This window comes from Coregonus lavaretus (genome assembly GCF_964263955.1).
Source record: "Coregonus lavaretus genome assembly, chromosome: 31".
Lineage (NCBI taxonomy): Eukaryota > Metazoa > Chordata > Actinopteri > Salmoniformes > Salmonidae > Coregonus > Coregonus lavaretus.
The window spans coordinates 13,555,564-13,576,907 of record NC_140018.1 but is presented as its reverse complement, the minus strand read 5'-3'; the positions used below and the strand labels follow the sequence as shown (position 1 = coordinate 13,576,907).

At 44.3% G+C, this 21,344-nt stretch overlaps 2 protein-coding genes across 2 annotated transcripts in view; both read left to right on the top strand.

The window, feature by feature from the left end:
- The window catches only part of LOC311106972 (pleckstrin homology domain-containing family G member 1-like), a 40,654-nt gene extending 28,968 nt beyond the window's left edge, over nucleotides 1–11,686 (top strand). Inside the window, 8 exon segments of the mRNA XM_084149389.1 lie at nucleotides 374–407; nucleotides 522–614; nucleotides 732–790; nucleotides 4,190–4,381; nucleotides 4,571–4,693; nucleotides 4,838–6,674; nucleotides 8,141–8,518; nucleotides 8,521–11,686. Of these exon segments, the coding sequence (XP_084005515.1) occupies nucleotides 374–407; nucleotides 522–614; nucleotides 732–790; nucleotides 4,190–4,381; nucleotides 4,571–4,693; nucleotides 4,838–6,674; nucleotides 8,141–8,518; nucleotides 8,521–9,176 (3,372 nt within the window). The 3' untranslated portion in view covers nucleotides 9,177–11,686.
- Nucleotides 11,687–12,661: 975 nt separating this feature from the next.
- Nucleotides 12,662–21,258, top strand: LOC311107114 (T-complex protein 1 subunit alpha). The gene is made up of 12 exons (XM_084149598.1): nucleotides 12,662–12,979; nucleotides 13,761–13,846; nucleotides 13,957–14,085; nucleotides 14,506–14,603; nucleotides 15,199–15,309; nucleotides 17,415–17,596; nucleotides 18,267–18,393; nucleotides 18,744–18,919; nucleotides 19,095–19,218; nucleotides 19,446–19,638; nucleotides 19,990–20,153; nucleotides 20,784–21,258. Exons 1-12 carry the CDS (start codon nucleotides 12,907–12,909, stop codon nucleotides 20,995–20,997), a joined length of 1,677 nt encoding a protein of 558 aa, XP_084005724.1. The 5' UTR covers nucleotides 12,662–12,906; the 3' UTR covers nucleotides 20,998–21,258.
- Nucleotides 21,259–21,344: the final 86 nt, after the last annotated feature.

Here is a 21,344-nt window from a genome sequence, read left to right as displayed (position 1 = left end):
GGAGCAAGCAATGTGTGTGCTCACTAATGACATAAACACAACCCTGAGTGGGAGGAGGTGGAATGGTCTCACTCTCCCTCTTTCTTTTTCGATCACCCTCTCTTTCTTCTCTCCTCCTCTCCTTGGCTCTGGTTCATATGGAAAATTATGCTTTTGTCTGGAGGAAATCCTTGAGAGGGTTCATTGTAATTACAATAAAGGGATCTCTTGTTAAACTTGATGCTTGTAAAGTGGTCAGGTTCTGTTGGAAAAGACTACTGTCTGGCACCATCTAGTGTCTGGTAGCCCCATGTCCTCAACCTCAATTATAGGCTAACTGAACTCTGGAATATGGAGCTCACTTTAGTGTTTTGTTTTTTATCTTGATTTTCAGGCCAAGCAGGCCATTTTGGAGATGGATGCTATGCGTAAGTATTCATTTGATATTGGTTGAAGCCTCTTCTGACTATTGTCAGATCATTAAGTTTATTGGAGTTTATTTGGGTGTGTGTAACATTCCCTCTCTCCTCTGTCCTCTCCAGACCACCCAGGGTTCCACTACAGTCCCGACGGGGACAAGAGGAGCCCCCACACCAAGGAGGGCTCCAACCCTCGACGGGTCCGCAGGAAGTCAGGTGAGAAACAGGAGGGACAGGAACAAGGTACTGTAAATGATCAGTGCTGATGCCAATGGACGGGGCCAGTTTCTCTGACTGTGACTGACATGTCCTTTCCTGTCTGTCTCTCCTCAGAGCCTTTGTCCAAGTTACTGAAGAACGCTAAACATGGTGTAAAGGAAGATGGCTCAAAGGTGAGCTTAAACCCACATTAGTAATTTATGGATGGTGACACAATGCTACAGTTACACAAAGAAACAGTGTTATATCCATAGAGATCCTATTAAATTAATAGAGGGGCTATGTCATGAACCCCCAAAGTTCCAGAATGGTATGATAATGGCTGCTTTTGTGGTCAGGGAGAAATCCCTGTCTTAACATGCAGTCTAGACCGGGCACACGCGTGCGCCATAGCGCACATGTTGATTTTGTACATCCACACCAGACGCGATCCAGACACGCTGGTTGAAATATCAAAACGAACTCTGAACCAACTATATTAATTTGGTGGCACATGGACATTTAGCTAGCTAGCTTGCTGTTGCTAGCTAATTTGTCCTGGGATATAAACATTGGGTTGTTATTTTACCTGAAGTGCACAAGGTACAAAATCGTGTGTTCTCTACTCTGACATTTAATCCACAGATGATAAAATCGTTTCTAGTAATCTCTCCTCCTTCAGTAGTAGTCTTCTTCTTCTTCTTCTGTGGACTTTATGTCGGTTGGCAACCAACTTTAATAAATAATAATAATATGCCATTTAGCAGACGCTTTTATCCAAAGCGACTTACAGTCATGCGTGCATACATTTTTTTTGTGTATGGGTGGTCCCGGGGATCGAACCCACTACCTTGGCGTTACAAGCGCTGTGCTCTACCAGCTGAGCTACAGAGGACCATAATGCATTTAAGGTGCATTACCACCACCAACTGGACTGGAGTGTGGACCTCAGTTCATCTTTCAATCACCTACGTGGGTATATGCTCCTAAAAACCAATGAGGAGATGGGAAAGGCGGGACTGGCAGCGCATCTAGCGTTAAAAAAATATAACCAAATTCTATTTTAGCGCCTGGCTACGCATACGCTCGTGAGCAGTTTGGATGAAATGATTGAATAACATGTACACTAAATGTACACATCCATGTTATTCAATCATTGCATCCACACTGCTCGCAAGCGTCTGCGTAGCCAGGTGCTAAAATAGAACTTGGTTCTATTTGTGACACTTGATGCGCTGCAAGTCCCACCTCTCCCATCTCCTCATGGGTTTTTAGGAGCATATACCCACGTGGGTGATTGAAAAATTAACTGAGGTCCATTTGGTGGTGGTAATGCACCTTAATTAAACTATGAAATAACACATATGGAATCATGTAGTAATCAAAAAAGTGTTAAACAAATCAAAATATATTTGAGATTTTTCAAATAGGCACCCTTTGCCTTCATGACAGCTTTGCACACTCTTGGCATTCTCTCAACCAGCTTCACCTGGAATGCTTTTCCAACAGTCTTTAAGGAATTCCCACATATGCTGAGCACTTGTTGGCTGCTTTTCCTTCACTCTGCCGTCCGACTCATCCCAAACCATCTCAATTTGGTTGAGGTCGGGGGATTGTGTGTTGGGTCATTGTCCGGTTGAAAAACAAATGATAGTCCAACTAAGCCCAAACCAGATGGGATGGCGTATCGCTGCAGAATGCTGGGGTAGCCATGCTGGTTAAGTGTGCCTTGAATTCTAAATAGATTACAGACAGTGTCACCAGCAAAGCACCCCCACACCATAACACCTCCTCCTCCATGCTTTACGGTGGGAAATACACATGCGGAGATCATCCGTTCACCCACACCGCGTCTCACAAAGACACAGCAGTTGGAACCATAAATCTCCAATTTGGACTCCAGACCAAAGGACAAATTCCACCGGTCTAATGTCCATTGCTCGTGTTTCTTGGCCCAAGCAAGGTCTCTTCTTCTTATTGGTGTCCTTTAGTAGTGGTTTCTTTGCAGCAATTTGACCATGAAGGCCTGATTCACACAGTCCCCTCTGAACAGTTGATGTTGAGATGTCTCTGTGACTTGAACTCTGTGAAGCATTTATTTGCGCTGCAATTTCTGAGGCTTGTAACTCTAATGAACTTATCCTCTGCAGCAGAGGTAACTCTGGGTCTTCCATTCCTGTGGCGGTCCTCATGAGAGCCAGTTTCATCCTAGCTCTTGATGGTTCTTGCGACTGCACTTGAAGAAACTTTCAAAGTTCTTGAAATGTTCTGTATTGACTGACCTTCATGTCTTAAAGTGTCAAGGCGTCAGTGTAATGCGGTAGGACTAAGTCAGGCGCAGGACACAGAGCTGATCGAAAAACGTACTTTACTCGTAGGTATCTTAATGAACATACCTCCACGCAGGGAGGAACAAACCCGCTCACATACGACAACCAAAACATGAACAAACACGCACAACACACAGTGTGAGCCAGAGGGTTAAATAGGGAAGAAATGATTACATGATGGGAAACAGGTGAGACCAATACAGACAAAACAAGTAGAACATAGAAACATGGATCGGTAGCAGCTAGTACTCTGGTGACGACGAACGCCGAAGCCTTCCCGAGCAAGGAGGAGGGACAGCCTCGGCTGAATTCGTGACATAAAGTAATGATGGACTGTCGTTTCTCTTTGCTTATTTGAGCTGTTCTTGCCATAATATGGACTTGGTCTTTTACCAAATAGGGCTATCTTCTGTATACCCCCCTACCTTGTCCCAACACAACTGATTGGCTCAAACGCATTAAGAGGGAAAGAAATTCCACAAATTAACTTTTAAGAAGGCACACCTGTTAATTGAAATGCATTCCAGGTGACTACCTCATGAGGTGTGTCCAAACTTTTGACTGGTAGTGTATATTGCAACGCTCGCGCACGAAATGCAAGCGGTGTGGTCAGCATGTAAGGCTTGATATATCAGAAATTGTGTAATAGAATTATTGTCAACCTAAAATATTGTCATATAATTATAAATAGTTTATACTGGTTTTATATACAGTTCTGTATAAATAGCCTCTAAAATATATGTAAACATATATTTATATGAAAACTAAATTTGTGTTTTTTTGGAAAGCTGTTTTTTGCAGTGTTATTATATGATACAATATCAGTACATGTTGCATTTACAACTTGTCTAAGTCCTATCATCAACTGATTTCAGCCAGTGTATGGCTGTGTATTGACTGCGTTCTTTGAATGGAATATTGGCAGTTAATGTGAAACATTTATGGAATCATTCAACTTAAACTGGCTGGCTAGCTACCTAACAAACATACAGTGCAGATAATCTTCAAATTCATTGTTTTGCACTATATCTTATCACAGCACTGGCTGACCATGGTTGACCAACTCCCTTACCAAAATTGCTGACCTTATATACTGTCATAAGAAGGTTAATGTCCATTTTAGTATTATAATTCCTAATTCTATGATTATATTCCCATTATAGAGTAAAAGTTTCAGATAGTTTAGGTGTTATTTGCAACGCTTGCTAAACCCCTCAATCATGCACACATTTAACACTCTGGCTTATCACCCTCTCTCTGTAGCGGACGAGTCTGGGTGCCACCCTGCTCTCCCCCGTGTCCCAGCTGGCTCTGGGCACTATTGGTCGCAGCCGCAGCCTGGTCAACCAATCACAGGAGTCCCTGGACCCTGGCGACCATTTTGACCATAGCGACAGGGAGGATGGGGAGGAGCCACACCAGCAGGATGCCGACGATGAGGACGACAGTGGCCTGGTGAGTCTCTCCTACCTACCCACAATGCATCAGTTTGACCTTTTGAACCTCTTTCTCTTCATTCAAGTTTATCAGATTTGCCTGATTTGATTTCGATCCTTAGCCCCTTGCTCTAGCCCCTTTACAGGTATGAAGGGATTAGATAGGTAAAGGCATGTTCATTACAACATTTTCTAAATGTGTGTGTAGGGTGGGGGAAAGAGGCTGCGAGTCCCAGAGAAGTCTAGCAGGAAGAAGTTGAACCAACAGGCATCTATGGACAGCAGCATCGACCAATGGAAGACCTTCAACATGAGCGCTTCAGACCTACAGGTGACTGACCCGAACAGTGTGATGAGAATGACTAGTAGGAATAGTTGTGTACAGGACTTAACTCTAATTTAATAAAGTTCTACATCAACATTTGCACATTTACAAAATAATGTAATTTCTCCTCCCTCCATCTCTCCTCTCCAGAGGGCTAACAAATCTCTTCAGGGAGGTCACCACCCTCCTCTCCTCAGGACGCCCCGTGTGACAGAGGAACCCCCGGACACCCATGTCCCCTCCATGCTGGTCCCGGGGGGTGACCCGCAGACGGTGGGGAACATCTGGGCAGACCACCGTGTCCGCAGAGCCATGTTCCCCACGCGTCAGCGCACCATGAACCCAGACGAAGAGGACGAGGACATCTACCAGATGTTTGTCCCCACTGAGCTCGGCGGGCCAGAACCAGAACCACTTCCTGTTAGGTCAGAGGTCACATCGTCTCCCAGCAGGACCCAGGGGCGACCCTGCAGCTGGCACATGGAGCAGGTGCCCACGGTGCAGATAGACCCCCCGTCCACCGGGGACAGCAGAGGGCTGCGGAGAGCCAGCAGCGTGGGGGAGAAACAGACTGGCGGCCGACAGAGCCAGCCTGGTCAGGATGACGACCAGGAAGGGATGATCCACGCCGAATCCTCCAGCAATGACATCTCGGGTTCGTCGTCGGCCGAGCAGCTGATGATAGACGACATAGAGAACATTTACGACAACATCAGCTATGAGGACCTGAAGAGCATGGGGCTTATCAGGAGGGAGCAGGAGGATCGTGGGGCCCAAAGAGAGGCCCCTAGAGACACACAGGGGCCTGGGGCTCTAAACACTGGGGTCACTGGGGGTATTACAGAGCCTCTCATCGAGCCAGACTGCTTGTCTGACAGTAACCACTCCTCCACCGCCCAGGAGGGGGTGCCATTTGGGACGTGTGCGCTGAAGATCGTGGAGGAGGAGAACATCTATGACACTATCTGCTTTAGGGAACCCCCAGCCAAGGGTGACAGGGATGGGGACAGCCTGGGGGGCTTCGTGTCCGAGGAGAGCCTCCATTTTGGGGAAGACGAGGGGACGGCGGATAACTCCCACCCAGTCCACGGCACCTCCGAACCGGACTATTCCTCCTCATCTGCCTCGGAAACGTTCTCCCAACGTTCCCACACCGGTGACCAGATGTCGGAGCAGGTGGACGAGATCTGGAACGATTTGGAAAACTACATCAAGAAGAACGAGAAGAAAGCGGACCGCCTTCCTGCCGCGTTTCCCGTGAGTGCCAGTGAGGCCCCCAAGAAGACCTCGTCGGTCAAGAGCAGCCCCAAAAAGAACAGCTCCCAAAAACACAGCTCCCTTACCAAGAGCCCCCCAGCCCGCAATCCCAACCCCCCCACTGTGACCCCCCCTCACCAATTCACCATCCCCATCTTCCCAGAGCTGCTCAGAGAGGCTACCTTTGAAGAGGAAGACCATTACCCCTCCCCCTCTCCCCTCACTCCCCCGTCCCTCCCCTTGCCTGCCATCCCAGACCCTGCCCCTCCCGGGACAGTCAAGAGCATCCGTAACAGACTGGCCCGCCTCAGCAGTGGCAGCTTCCGTCTAGAGGATGATGATGAGCTGGGGGAGCTGCCCCAACGGGACCCCAGCCAGAGGGACCCCTCCATCAGGAACCTCCACAACCTGTTCCCTGGGGAGCTGACCGGGATGGGGGGTCTGGACTCCCCCCTGGCCGCCTCTTCTCTCCTTCCGGGGGACTCAGTGGACAGCTTCTCCCAGGAGCTCATGGACAAGACCAAGAACCGTGTGTTCCTGATGGCTCGCCAATACAGCCAGAAGATCAAGAAGGCCAATCAGCTGCTCCGCATGAAGAGCATGGACCCCGGCGACATGGGGTCAGGAGGACACAACAGGGAGGAGAAGAAGCAGCAGAAAGACCTGGAGAAGAAGCAGAAAGACCTGGCAGCCATTTTGGAGGATAAGAAGCAAGGCGGGGCTGCCATAGGTAACAAACATAATCAGTAGTTGTTTATCTAGTCATGATATGTACAGCTAACTACAGTCAGGTCCATAATTATTGGCACCTTTGATAATGATGAGCGAAAAAGACTGTATAAAATAAATAATACAAATACTGAGCTATATTGCATGCAACATTTTATTGGCACCCCTGTTTTCAGTACACCCTCCCCTTGCGAAGATAACGACACTGAGACATTTTCTAAAATGTTTTATGAGATTGGAGAACACATTGAGAGTGATCTTAGACCATTCCTCCACACATAATATTTTCCAGATCCTTGATATCTTTCGTCTGCGCTTATGGACTGCTCTCTTCAATTCAAACCACAGGTTATTAATGGGGTTCAAGATCGCCATTTGCTTCCAATGGTCCTGTGGCCCTTGTTAAGGTCTACGGCATCATGAACTTTAGTACCAGGACATTTTAGCCAAAAACCTGGTTGCCTCTTCAAGGAAGCTGACACTTCAATGGCCGCAAGTGGATCTTCCAGCAAGACAAATAACTCTAAGCACTAATCAAAATCCACAAAAAAATGGTTAATTGACCACAACATCAACATATTGCAATGGCAATCACAGTCTCCGGACTTGAACCCCATTGATAACCTGTGGTTTGAATTGAAGAGGGCAGTCCATAAGAGCAGACTAAGGATATCAAGGATCTGGAAATATTCTGTATGGAGGAATGGTCTAAGATCGTCCCCAACGAGTTCTCCAATCTCATAACACATTGTAGAAAAAGGCTGTGTCGTTATCCTTGTAAGGGGAGTGTGATAGAGTATTGAAAACATTTGCCTTTTTAGATTTTTTTTAAATTACTTGTTAAACAACATCTCTTTCTCTGAGCAATTGTATTAGTATAAAATAATAGTATTTCCAAAAAAAGTATTTATTTTATACAGTATTTTTTGCTCATCTTTATCAAGGGTGCCAATAATGGTGGACCTGACTGTGTTTGGTTAATAAAATGACTAAACATGAATTCTGTGTATTTTATTAATGTCACTTATTGTCTCCTTATCTCCTCTCTCTCTCTCTCTCTCTCTCTCTCTCTCTCTCTCTCTCTCTCTCTCTCTCTCTCTCTCTCTCTTCTCTCTCTCTCTCTCTCTCTCTCTCTCTCTCTCTCTCTCTCTCTCTCTCTCTCTCTCTCTCTCTCTCTCTCTCTCTCTCTCTCTCTCTCTCTCTCTCTCTCTCTCTCTCTCTCTCTCTCTCTCTCTCTCTCTCTCTCTCTCTCTCTCTCTCTCTCTCTCTCTCTCTCTCTCTCTCTCTCTCTCTCTCTCTCTCTCTCTCTCTCTCTCTCTCTCTCTCTCTCTCTCTCTCTCTCTCTCTCTCTCTCTCTCTCTCTCTCTCTCTCTCTCTCTCTCTCTCTCTCTCTCTCTCTCTCTCTCTCTCTCTCTCTCTCTCTCTCTCTCTCTCTCTCTCTCTCCTCCCCTCCTCCCTCCCTCTCAGGTGCGAGGATAGCCGAGTACTCCCAGCTGTATGACCAGGTGATGTTTAAAAACCCTTCAGGTCAGGGCTCCAGCAGCCCGGGCCCTCCTGGCTCGCACCATGCCCACCCAGGGCTGCCCTCCTCCCCATCCCTGCCTGAGACCTGCTCCTCCCTGGGCCTAGGGCTGGAGGATGACTGGCTCCTCTCCACCTACAGCAATGGGGAGCTGGCCAGCTTTGTGTCAGAGATACGGTCCTCCACCCCCCAGTGCAGGCTCACCGCAGCCTGCTCCGTCCCCACCCTAAAGATCCTACCTCCCTCCCCAGAGACCTCACCCACCCAGCGGTGGAGCTCTTGTGTCTCCGCCCCCAGCGAGAAGGAGGAGCATGTGTACAGTTCTATAAACGACACACCTCCTTTAACTCCCCCTCCTCTTCCTCGTCCTCCTCTAAACCACCTACCAGCCGCTGCCAGTCTATCTGCTCACTGGGCGACCGGCAGCAGGAGAAGGAGAATGACTGTACCAGGTCCAACCGTGGCCCGGCTGTGGTCCAGAGTTCCTCAGAAAGACTCCATGGCCCCAGCAGTCTGGGCCGGGCCGGTCGGCAGAGCAGCCTCCCGGAGCGGTCCAGTTGCGGTCACAGTCACTCTGACCTCACCCTGCAAGACGGTCAGCAGGTGGTAGTCCTGAACCGTGCCTCCCCACTGAGCATGCTCACAGCCACCCAGAACTACCTGGCCAACTTCAAGGACAATGGAGACGACGATGACGACGATTACGTAGAGATCCGCTCTGAGGATGAGAGCGAGCGCGAGCGGTACCAGGACTGCTCTGGGCAGCGTAACAGCGGTGGTGGTGTTGGCTCCAGAGGGCCAGCCCAGAGCCAGACCCAGAGTCTGCCCTGCACCCCGTCGAGGTCCTCCTGTGGGCTGACGGACCGGGAGCGTCTGCAGGAGTACCTGTGGGCGGAGCAGCAGGCGCAGCAGAACCAGCCCAACATCGTCCAGTCACTCAGAGAGAAGTTCCAATGCCTCAGCTCCAGTAGCTTCGCCTGAGTTGCCATGACCACCCATAACACACCACCATATGAATATACTAGTGCATGTAGTTTAAGCAGGTCTGTAGCTTTGCCTGTCTCATCATGACAGCAAATAACACCACACGAAAGACAAAAAATGACATTGTTTTCTTCCATCCACAACACGCTGGAGTTTTGTTGACAAAGAATGACACACTAAATGCTAAATTCAACACACTACTGTACACATAACACTACACACAACACAGGTCTCTAGCTTTGCCAATATGCATTTTTGCCTGATTCACTGTTACGACATCACACACAACATGCAATACTGCAGCTTTGCCAAAGTCACATGGTCAAATTTCCACATATCACAAAACAACATGCCAAATACCGCACCTGAGTAGTCATGGCAACATACATGTACAGGAACATATTAGTACTACAAAGGCACTCCACCGCCACAGCACTTCCTTACAGTCTTCCATGTCAAGCAGATTGACTTCCGTATCTATTTTAGATACGTTGAAAAATAACTATGAAACTGTAAAAATGATCATTTTTAGCAAACTGGATGAGTCCAACACAGTGTGGAAAGGGGCTCAGAGTGTATGGGCTTAAGGTTTAAAGGGAAGCATACAGGTCATCTTTTTGAGATGTTGGAAATGAGTATTCCATATACTGTACAGATATTTCTGTTATAAATAGTAAGAAATAGAAAATGATCCATTAATTCTAACTGTTCCCCCTTCAACAGAAACACTGATAACCCAAAAATGTAATTTGGTAGACTGCTGTAGTCTGCTAGCATCTCTTGATGAGGAAATGGCACTGGCTGAATTTGAGTTATGTTGCTGTAATTTCCTCTTCTGAACACTATCATTTTAGTAAACAACCAACTAATCAAGGTTTTTAACCTTTTGTTTGAGTTACTCTGAAAATATCTTCCTTTTTAAAGGTTGTTTTAGCATATTTAACTTCCTATAGCTGAGCTTACCCCTTATCAGAGGGATGATCCTATGTGACTAGTTGTCAGTGGTAGTGTTTTAACTGTGCATAATACAGTGTCAACCAATTTAACAATCTGTACAAGCAGCTTAATGAATTTGCAATTAGCTCAGGATTATAGGCTAGGTATGGACATCTTATCAGCGATAATATAAGGAAGAGGATCCACGTGCCTTTTTAAGCATGGAGCCTCCACACATAGTACCTTGCTGTTCATTAGGTTGAGTATATTTTACATTGGGCTATGGTGACGTCAAGCGTAGATAGCCTGTACCAGTCTTTCTATAATGATTGGGTTTTCTCAACCTGCTCAAACGCCTTGGTCATGACTAGGGGATCGCGCTTTAAACAGAAAAATCTTAAAATCAAGAGAAAAGTGTGTTGATATTTCAAAGATATTCAATAAGCAGCCGCGATAGGAGTTATCTATTTATTTTGAATCTGTGGGTCTGAAAATGTTAATAAGTATATATTAGTCTTCTGCGTACACTATGTAGGTTGAGTGGCATAATGCATCTTAATAAGAGAAACCTAAAATGTTATTTTATCTTATTCATTTTAAAATGTTGTTTCTAAGAGGGACCATGGAGGAGAGCGTTAAATGAGTGCAGTACTGTGTTTTGATGTACATTTCTCTTAAACCTCACAGAACTTCGGGTCAGATTTTTTGTTTACTTCATGGGACACCCCCCCACCTTCACACTACTGATCAGCACCCCACCCCTCCCACTCCCTTTCTAAACACGTTATGCCTGAATATCATCCAATAATCCTGATTCATTAAAATATTCACAATAGTCATATTAGGATAGATTGTCACATACATTGAGTTGACTTTTTGTTTTAACTCGGACGTCACTTTACAGTTTCAGTAGTGCGGATACACACTTATTAAGAATTTGTTTCATGTTTGATCTCATCTTCAACTTACAATGTCTTATTTATTTACAAAAAATCCCTATTCTTGACCGCACACATCGCTATTATGAAACGCCACAGCCAGTTTGTAAATTAGAAAAACATTTATTTATTAAGAGGTTGGCTTCTTGATGAATTTCGGGACACTTTGGATAAAATTTGGTTCATTTGTTTACTGTGAATGTTACAAAAATGTTTAGTTTTTTATTTTACGCACTGTTTGATATTTTCCTTATCAAAATAATAAATGAAAAGTTGGAATGCACAATATCATGGCCTACTGTTCAAATCAATGTAATGTATCCAAAACAACTTAAAAATATGAAGTATGTTTTTTGTTCATTGTATATTTTGTTTCTCGTGTTTCACTGGTGGGGATTGTCAACCTTCATTGAAATTGAATTGACTCTTGCACTTTTTCTTTCTTTTTTAACATTTGATTTGTAAACACTTTGTAAAGATGTACATTTTAGGAGAGTTATTATTGTATGCCATAGGTTTGCTTTATAATGATTTAATGTTTAACTTAAGTGTACTGTACATTTTTTTAACTGCTAGTTGGCATTGCTCAAGAAAACAAATGTATTTGAGGCAATAAATAAAAGATAAAATGTGGGTTTTGGTGACTTGTTGAACAATTATTCACTGATCAAATACACTTGAGCTACCCATTACTGAAAAACACTTGATGGATAATATAAATTCATACACAAGGTTGCATGAGAGCTATTCAGAGCATCAACTGAACCATGATATTGACATTATTTTAGCACAAAGACATCGACATAGGCCTAAGCAATACAGTAAGTAACTAAGTTAAAGAAGTCAGTAATGAAAGACTACTGTTAGCTGAGAGAAATAAAGATTGTATACAAATTACAGCCGGTTATGTTGGGCCTCATGAGGGTTTTAGGATGAGTGCTATATTTTTTAGAGAATTTTTTTATTTAACTAGGCAAGTCAGTTAAGAACAAATTCTTATTTACAATGACGGCCTACACCGGCCAAACCCGGACGACGCTGGGCCAATTGTGCGCCGCCCTATGGGACTCCCAATCACGGCCGGTTGTGATACAGCCTGGAATCGAACCAGGGGGTCTGTAGTGACGCCTCAAGCACTGAGATGCTGCGCCACTTGGAGTTAATCAGAATTAACTGATATAGAATACTTACTGGTGACTTGCTGTACTTGTTTTTGGTATGGAAAATGCTTGAGACTACAAGCAAGTGCTACAACACCTGCCAAAGTGAGCTGCTACAGAAAAAGAAAAAACACAAGACTGTCATTACTTCTAGGCTACTGATTACAAAGCATCACTATTATTTTAATTTACAATAACAATTACACAGCATTCGCCACCAACACTATAAAGTGCGCTGTGAAAACCTTGGCCAAATGGACAATTTAACAAGCTCTCCCTCAGTTTTTACAATAAGACTTGACAGTTGTCCTACAAATTGATACCATCTGTGTCATCGGTGGTCCAAAGTGAGTATCATATGCACAGCCAACCAGTAGAGGGCACACGCCGACCATGAGTAAGACCAAAAAAAGGAACAAGGATCTTTGAATGCTGGGAAATGTATTTCATCATATAGCAGTTGAATAAAAAGTGATACAAGTGATAAATGTATATTGCTATATACAGTCTTACGTATACATTGGTTTCGTAATTAAAAATATTTTTGTTTCGATGCCATTATTGTTTTAAAGTGTAATCTTCTTCTGGAACATTCTCTCGCTTCTTAATCTTTACCCAGAAGCCCACGTGCCCCACCGGTTTACCCATAGTTCATTACTTCGTTTCCTTTCTTCTGTCTCTAGCTTGTCCAAGATGTCGTTAATGGATGGAGCGTTAAACGTGTTCGGCACGAGAACGACCGGCGAGTCCGTTCGTTCTCAAAATGGTGAGCTATTTTGTTATCTCTTGTGTCGCAGTTTATGCCATTTCTGTTCTAATCGGTGTCTGAGGGAGAGTGGCAGGCGGGGTTCAATGGTTAGCTAACTAGCACTCCGCAGCACGTGCGGATAAAAAGATGCGTAGTTTCGCCTCCCTTTTCCTAAACTTGCAAGATATCCAACGTTAATCAATTAGGTACCTAAGCATAATATGTTGCCCACATTCATATAAAAAGCTGTCTAATAAATCAATATTAGCTACATTGTTGTCTAACGGTATATTATAGCTAATTCGTGCTAGTTAGGCTTGCTAAGTTGCTATATTAGCTAGCTAGCTAACGTTGGCTTACTAATACGCATATGTCATTGGCGTTAGGCATTCGCTAGTTATTAACTCGCAAACGCAGCTAGCTAGCACAATCAGCTACCTAGCCCTGTGCGTAACATGATTTTGCACACAAAAAACTAGGCGTTTCCCGTTTTTAGTACCGTTCATTCATCCATCCCAGAATGAACGGCTATGCTAATGGGTGAGAGAGAACACTGTCATCGTCTGACGGAGCGGCTGGCTTCGTCCACCCCTTCTAATAGAACTGACAGAACAATTTCCATCAGTTTGAACAGTTTCGGAATTGTGTTATTGTTTCTAGATTGGAATTGTTGATAGTTACTTGTAATAGTTAGCTAGCTATTACCATAGCTAGTGTAACGTAGATGTCACTGTTTGTAACACATACATTTTGTGGCAAGGTAATCAGCTTTGATTGTGTGCCCACGTCTCTTCTGCAGTCATGGCCGCATCATCCATCGCCAACATCGTCAAGAGCTCCCTTGGCCCCGTTGGTCTGGACAAGATGTTGGTGGATGACATCGGGGTAAGTACTTGTGGCCGATTATGGTCACCGCCCTAAGTCTCAGTGGATATGGCCTGTGTACCATTCAGATTATTGACGGAAGAAGTGCTTACAAATGCTCTAATGTTTAGGATGTGACAATCACCAACGACGGGGCTACCATCCTGAAGCTGCTGGAGGTGGAGCACCCGGCAGCCAAGGTGCTGTGTGAACTGGCTGAGCTGCAGGACAAGGAGGTTGGGGATGGGACAACTTCAGTGGTGAGTACTTCCAACAGCTGCTCAGAACAGAGGTCAAGGGAAAGGAGCTGTGGCCACTGACCAGAATGTTAGTCTGATTTATTCCTAGCTGAAAGACTGTCATTAAAATGTTAGACTTCAATTTGATCAAGTAAACATTATTTGGTGAAGGTTGGACTGAACCTGCCTATTCACTATTCACACTATTGGTTCAAATTACCTGCTTCCTGTTTTTAGTACCGCCCATCTGCCTCCTTTACAGATGTTCGGCTATGCTAACAGGATAGAGAGACTGTCCGTCATTGTCTGAAGGGGTTGGGCGGCCTCCATTCCGCCACCTCTATATGAAATAACGGCACATGTATATATAATTGATTGTCTTATTCATTAAATCGTCTTCCCTGGCTTGTTCATATTGTTCTCTTACCTTTGTTTTTAAAGGTGATCATTGCAGCAGAGTTGCTGAAGAGTGCAGATGAACTGGTGAAGCAGAAGATCCACCCCACTTCAGTCATCAGTGGATACCGCCTGGCCTGCAAGTAAGAATCTAGCCACAGTCTATCCATTTTCCCCATCAATGTTTTGAATATTATCATCCTTTTGACATCCTTTTCCCCTCCACACTCCTGGTTCATTACTTGGTTTACAAGTACATGGTTGTTTGCCTTTATGTGTTACCTGTCTCCAGAATGAATGTGTCAACCAAGGTATAAATTAACTCTTGTGGTTGTTTGGAAGGAATCACCATAGGTTCCTTTCAATAAGATCATCTTCAAGAACACACAACTGTAGCTAGCAATTGTAGCACTAATGTGAAAACAAATTCGAGGTTAACAAGAGCTGTGTTTCTGTGGATAGTGGAAGATGATTTGTTTGTATTAGAAGCAAATAGATGTGTGTTCATTCATAAAACAACCAGTTCGGATTTTAACTTTCATTTTATATTGACTTGTCTGTCCGCTGTGGGTGTGTTGTGAACTCTGCATGTCTTTCTCTGAAGAAAAATACAAAATGCTGTGTCTTTGGCTAGAGGGGAATCTCGGGTCCTCCACTACAAGGCCGAACCAGGCTGAACTATGAAAATCCCTGGTTCTGTAAACATGGAGCTCTTAATGGATCTTTCATTCCTACCAGGGAGGCAGTGCGCTACATCAATGAGAACCTGACCATCGCTACAGATGACCTGGGAAGGGAGTGTCTGGTCAACGCAGCCAAGACCTCCATGTCCTCCAAGATCATTGGAGTGTATCCTTTCTTCCCGCTCCCTGACTAACCTGAAACCTTCCCTTCCATGTGTATCTGTCATTTGCCATAAAGGATCACATAACAAGTAGGGCAGGGAATTGCTCACAATAAGATGTCACTTACTTGGATGCCAATACGATATGTATTGCAATTCTCACGATTTGTATTCCAAACATATTGCTCACTGTGTTGGCTGAAGAGAGACGGGAGCATGAGAGTTTTGATCAGTCATGAAAATAAAAGTGATGGGAACATGTTGGTTTAGTGCCACAATACCAGCATTTTGACTTCGATACCAGGTTTAGTATCACAATATTTGATCCCAAAACGATACCACAAAAAAAAGGTTTATTAACCAGTCACACACACGATACCACAAAAAAAAGGTTTATTAACCAGTCACACAATGGCACTTGATCCAGACAGAAACTCAGCTACTGCTCTGTTCAATCAGTGGGTGTCTTTTGAGTTCAATATCATTACATTTGAAAAATAATTGTAACTTCTTTAGGCAGCCATGTATGCATTAATTGAATCAATTGTACAATCAATTTGACTTAGTAACATTCTAACACCTAAAACAACAGTAATTTATTTGAATGGTGAATCTATTGATAAACTGGGTAAATCAAGTCTATTCACAATACAAGTGAATGCATATTATTCAATAGGAGTGTGTGCGTGCATTGAGTAATTGAGCTTGTTTTAGTTGATTTCATGGGGCTACAGATGACAAACAATCCCTTCCATTCAGGACTTATTTGATTGGCAACTGCTTAGAACATATTTTATTTTAAAATAAGCACTCTTTTATAAAAGTGTGTTTACTGTCTCTTTTAAGAAATGTATCTTCATTCATGAGGCAGAATTTGGCTATGGAATCTAGTGGAAACCAGACGGTAGGCGAGGGAGACGTCAATGAGTTTTTGGTGGTGAGGGATTCTAAGTGAATTAATACAGTTTTTGGTGACAGTCCACTTTGAAATCAGCATATTTTGCATTATAGTTTGCATATTATCACAAACAAAGTACTAGGGTAGTGAATTTGTTTGGTTCAGCTGTAAGCTGGCAAGGAAAGTTAGCTTACAATTAAAGCTGGAAGCTACCCGTATCGTTTTGCATTTAAAAATGTTCTATCCTATATGGACGTTGTTTTGCTTACAGTAATGAACAGTTTCTATATGCTGTGGTGCATTATTCAAGTGTGTAAACTTCTGTGCAGCATGAGTGGGGACTGGGGAGATGATGCAGCCCAGACAGCTTTAGCAATAAGTGGAGCAGGCTCTTGGTGCTGTAATGGGGCTGCACTGGTAGATCGACTTGATCCTCTCAAGTGAGACACATTTGACAGAAGTACCGAAACTAACGTTCTAGGACCGAAACGTTTTTCTTTGGGGGGGGGGGGGGGGGGGGTTGTATCAAAAGTACTGACTTTTTTTCTTCCATACCCCTAAATATTGTGTTTTCAGCTGTTTGAAGCTGGTGTACAAAACCGAAAGTAAAAGACACGAAAAATAAACGTAGGAACGGGAAGCATAGAAATAGCGCACGTGGAACAGATCTACCGCTTTTTAGACTTGCTTTCAATGAGAATGACAGATCTATAACTGACGTTTCTATGTACATTTGGTCAGTTTGCCCAAAAAGTAACATATTGCAGCTTTAAAAAAGATGGAGAACAAGGTTTTGAAACGGGTACAGCCGACCTAATGCGATCTAGCAACAACGAACATTATTTTTTACTAATTGATAATCGGAGTCAAAGTATCGACTAATATCGTCCAAAATAATATTGCGATACGTAACTATCTTTATCACTAATAAGTAAATGGTGTCTTGAGCTTCACATCTCCTGGTAGCTTTGGTCAAGTTTCTGGCAGACTAGATGCGCAGACATTGCATCAACCAATGGTTGTGTGTAACGTCATCTACTGTGCAGTCATGCATCAGATTGCTATATCATATCATATATGTGGTTAGCTGATATGTTAACCTATCCAGGCATGCGTCTGCAATGTAGTCCGGCAGGAACTCTACCATTGAATGCCGGGAAACCCTACTTCGTCCTATAGAAAAGCTTGAATCCTTGACCAGTGAATCCTCAGTGATGCAGACTTCTTTGCCAACATGGTGGTGGATGCTACTCTGGCAGTGAAGTTTGTGGATCAGAAGGGTGTGGCGAAGTACCCCATCAACTCAGTCAACGTGCTCAAAGCCCACGGACGCAGCCAGAAAGAGAGCTATCTGGTCAACGGATACGCACTCAACTGCACCGTAGGGTCTCAAGGTACATGTGTGTAAAACATTGTTGATGGTGACTGTTTAGTATGTGTAAGGATGAGCGCCAGTTCCATAACCATACAACCATGAAATTACCATCTGACGCAATTGACCGACTCCCATTTAAATTAGCAGCTATGCTTATTCTTGTCGCGTACGCAGGGATACGCGTGGGAGACAGAAAGCTGGCTTTGAAAAGTAATGGTTGCGGTGCTTCTTGTATGAACTGTGGCACTATTTTTCTACCCACACATGCCATGATGACTAGATTTGCATTTTAGTAATTTAGCAGACGCTCTTATCCAGAGCTACTTACAATTAGTGAGTGCGTACCTTTTTATACTGGCCCCCCGTGGGAATCTATATTATAAAGGTTTCATGTTGATGAATGTTTTTATTGTAGTAGGTTAATCCTGGCTTGGGCCACGTTCAGTAGTAGGTGAATGTTGCAGATAGAAATGTCATGAATAGAGCAGCTGACATGATTCCTAATTTTACATGTCAGAGGCAGGTTTGCTCTACGTAATAGATTTCCATCTGTACATTCCACATGCCCTGATCAACACGGCGACAAGGGGAATCAGTAATTGCTTGGGGATAGGTTTATCTTGACCAGCGATAAGTGTCTGTCTTGTTTAGTGGTGTGTGTGTGGTGACTGGGTCTGGTCCCGCTGTAGGCATGGTGAAGCGTTTGACCAACGCCAAGGTGGCGTGTCTGGACTTCAGCCTGCAGAAGACCAAGATGAAGATGGGAGTCCAGGTCCTCATCAATGACCCAGAGAAACTAGACCAGATCAGACAGAGGTGCGTTGGACATATACCACACACTGAGGCTATTTGTACGAGACCTACTGTTTTAAGATCAAGTCTTGCCACATGCATGACAATATAAGACTATTCCCATTTAAATTTGCTACTATACTTGTTCAGTGGTGTTAGTAGTGATACGCGTGGGAAAAAGAATTCTGGCTCTGAGTTCAGGCTGCAGCTCTTCCCTGAGCTGTAAGACTACTTTGGGCTGGACAACATTTATCTAAAGACAGGGTGATTTGTTCATGCACTCTGATGTAATCACAGCTTGTTGAGACACATTTACACAGGGTTTGTACAAAAGACACACACACAATGTTTTCATGTTGATTTTGCTGTTCCAGGGAGTCTGACATCACCAAGGAGAGGATTCAGAAGATTCTGGCGTCTGGTGCTAATGTCATCCTGACAACTGGGGGCATCGATGACATGTGCCTCAAGTACTTTGTGGACGTGGGAGCCATGGCTATCAGGAGGGTCCTCAAGAGGGACCTCAAACGCATTGCCAAGGCAACGGGAGGTAAGCCACAGGTTTTGTTTACCTTATGATAAATGCATCATAACTGTCAGGTCAGGTCAACACAAGTTCTGAAACAGTTTCTCTTTTTTCAATGAGTGATCAAAAGTATTTTCTGAAAGCAACCAAGTTTTCAGTTAACTTGTTACCCGGTGGTTTTGTTCTGTTTGGCCCTCAGCCACTATCTGTCCATCCCTGTCTAACCTGGAGGGAGAGGAGACGTTTGAGACGACCATGTTGGGCCACTGTGAGGAGGTGGTACAGGAGCGTGTGTGTGACGACGAGCTCATCCTGGTCAAAAAGTAAGAATTGGAACTGAAGTCATCTCATCTACAGTAATTATGTGCTCATGCAAAACCTTATTACATATCTTTGCAAATGTTTTGCTTTAGCACATTACTTATTTGTAACATTCTGTTCTAGTCTTTCTCTTTTCTCTCCTTATCCCTTGTTACTATTCACGTCTCCATCTTTCCCTATTTGCCGCCTCCTTCCTCTTCCCCACTCTCTCCCTCTGTTCTTCTCTTAGTACCAAGGCCCGTACCTGCGCCTCCATCATACTGCGTGGGGCCAATGACTTCATGTGTGATGAGATGGAGCGGTCCCTACATGATGCTCTGTGTGTGGTTAAGAGGGTGCTGGAGTCAAAGTCTGTTGTACCAGGAGGTGGCGCTGTGGAGGCAGCCCTGTCCATCTACCTGGAGAACTATGCCACTAGTATGGTAAGGAAATAAACCTGTGAATCACTGCTTCGTCATCTCTGTCCTGAGTGTCTAGATGGGATCAGCGGTATTGTTGCTTTTGAAACCCATCATGTTTCATGTCTTGTTTCCATCTGGAAAACCCATTTTAAGATATTAATTGTCCTAAATGACCAACACAGGGGGTAGAGCAGGTCTCTCATAAACCTGTAGTGAAGGCCAAAACCTCTGTGGATCCTGTTGTCAGAAACACAACTTGATACACTGGTTAATTTGTCATTTAGAATGACTAGGTTTTTCACTTTGGTCACCGGTGGCCAATCTACATTGTTTTGTGTGATGTTAATCTGTGAATATCTTGGCCGTTCCCAGGGTTCCCGTGAGCAGCTGGCCATAGCAGAGTTTGCCCGCTCCCTCTTGGTCATCCCCAAGACCCTGGCTGTGAACGCTGCTCAGGATTCCACCGACCTGGTCGCCAAGCTCCGAGCCTTCCACAACGAGGCCCAGGTCAACCCCGAACGCAAGAACCTCAAATGGTCAGTGTGCTACATCACTAGATATGAATTTCAACATGCGTGTTTGTGTTGATGTCATTAAGTGAATGTTTCTTTTTTTAGATGCCATTGAGCTTGAGACAAGTTTGATCAAGTTTTACCACAAGGATGCTTTACATTCCCATTTTAAATTTGCTGCTGTACTTGCTCAGTAGTGTATGCAGTGATACGCGTGGGAGAAAGCATACTGGCTGAGAGTGGCGGCTGCAGTTTTTCCCTGAGCTTTAATGCCACTACTCTGGGCTGGACAACATTTTAATGTCACAATGGTTTGTACATTCTGCGTTGGTATCAGTTCATCACGGCTTCACATAGTTGTGAAACCAATGAGCTTCAGTTGTATAAGTGCCTACTGTTCAGCAGTTTTCAATGCAGTAACTCTGCATCAGGGCTCTCCAACCCTGTTCCTGGAGACCTACCCTCCTGAAGGTTTTTGTTCCAACCCTAGTTGTAACTAACCTGATTTGAGCTTATCAACCAGCTAATTATTAGAATCAGGTGCACTAGATTAGGGTTGGTAGCTCTCCAGGAACAGGGTTGCTCTACGTTGATGGTGTGGCTGTGATGTTGTATCTGTGTTTCTCATCTCTAAAGTTATCCTCTCCCCTAAAGGATTGGTCTGGACCTGGTGAATGGTAAACCCAGGGACAACAAGCAGGCTGGTGTGTACGAGCCCACCATGGTGAAGACCAAGAGCCTCAAGTTCGCCACAGAGGCTGCCATCACCATCCTCCGTATCGATGACCTCATCAAGTTGTTCCCAGACCAGAAGGAGGGTGGGCCTTCGTACCAGGACGCCGTTGCATCAGGACAGATGGACGGGTAGACATTCCAGAATCCGATGGTTCCAGTTCCGGAATCTGCCCTGGGTTTCTTAGATCCCAACTGTAGTTCTGGTCCACTTGGCTTTGTCTGTGTATTTATACATACAAGCTCTTGGCTGTTCCGTCAGTGTCCGTCATAGGCTGTGCACTTTGCTTGTTTACTTTTGTTCCCATGTGGTAACTTGTTACTGTGGGAACTGTAACTGATTCTGTTGGACACTCACAAATAAACCCCGACGGTAGATTACCGTTGATTTAACTCATTTTGTCTGGTCTGTATTATTCTAAAATATTTCCATTTATGTAGTTGTCATAGAAAATCAATAAATTATACATCAACATTTTGAAA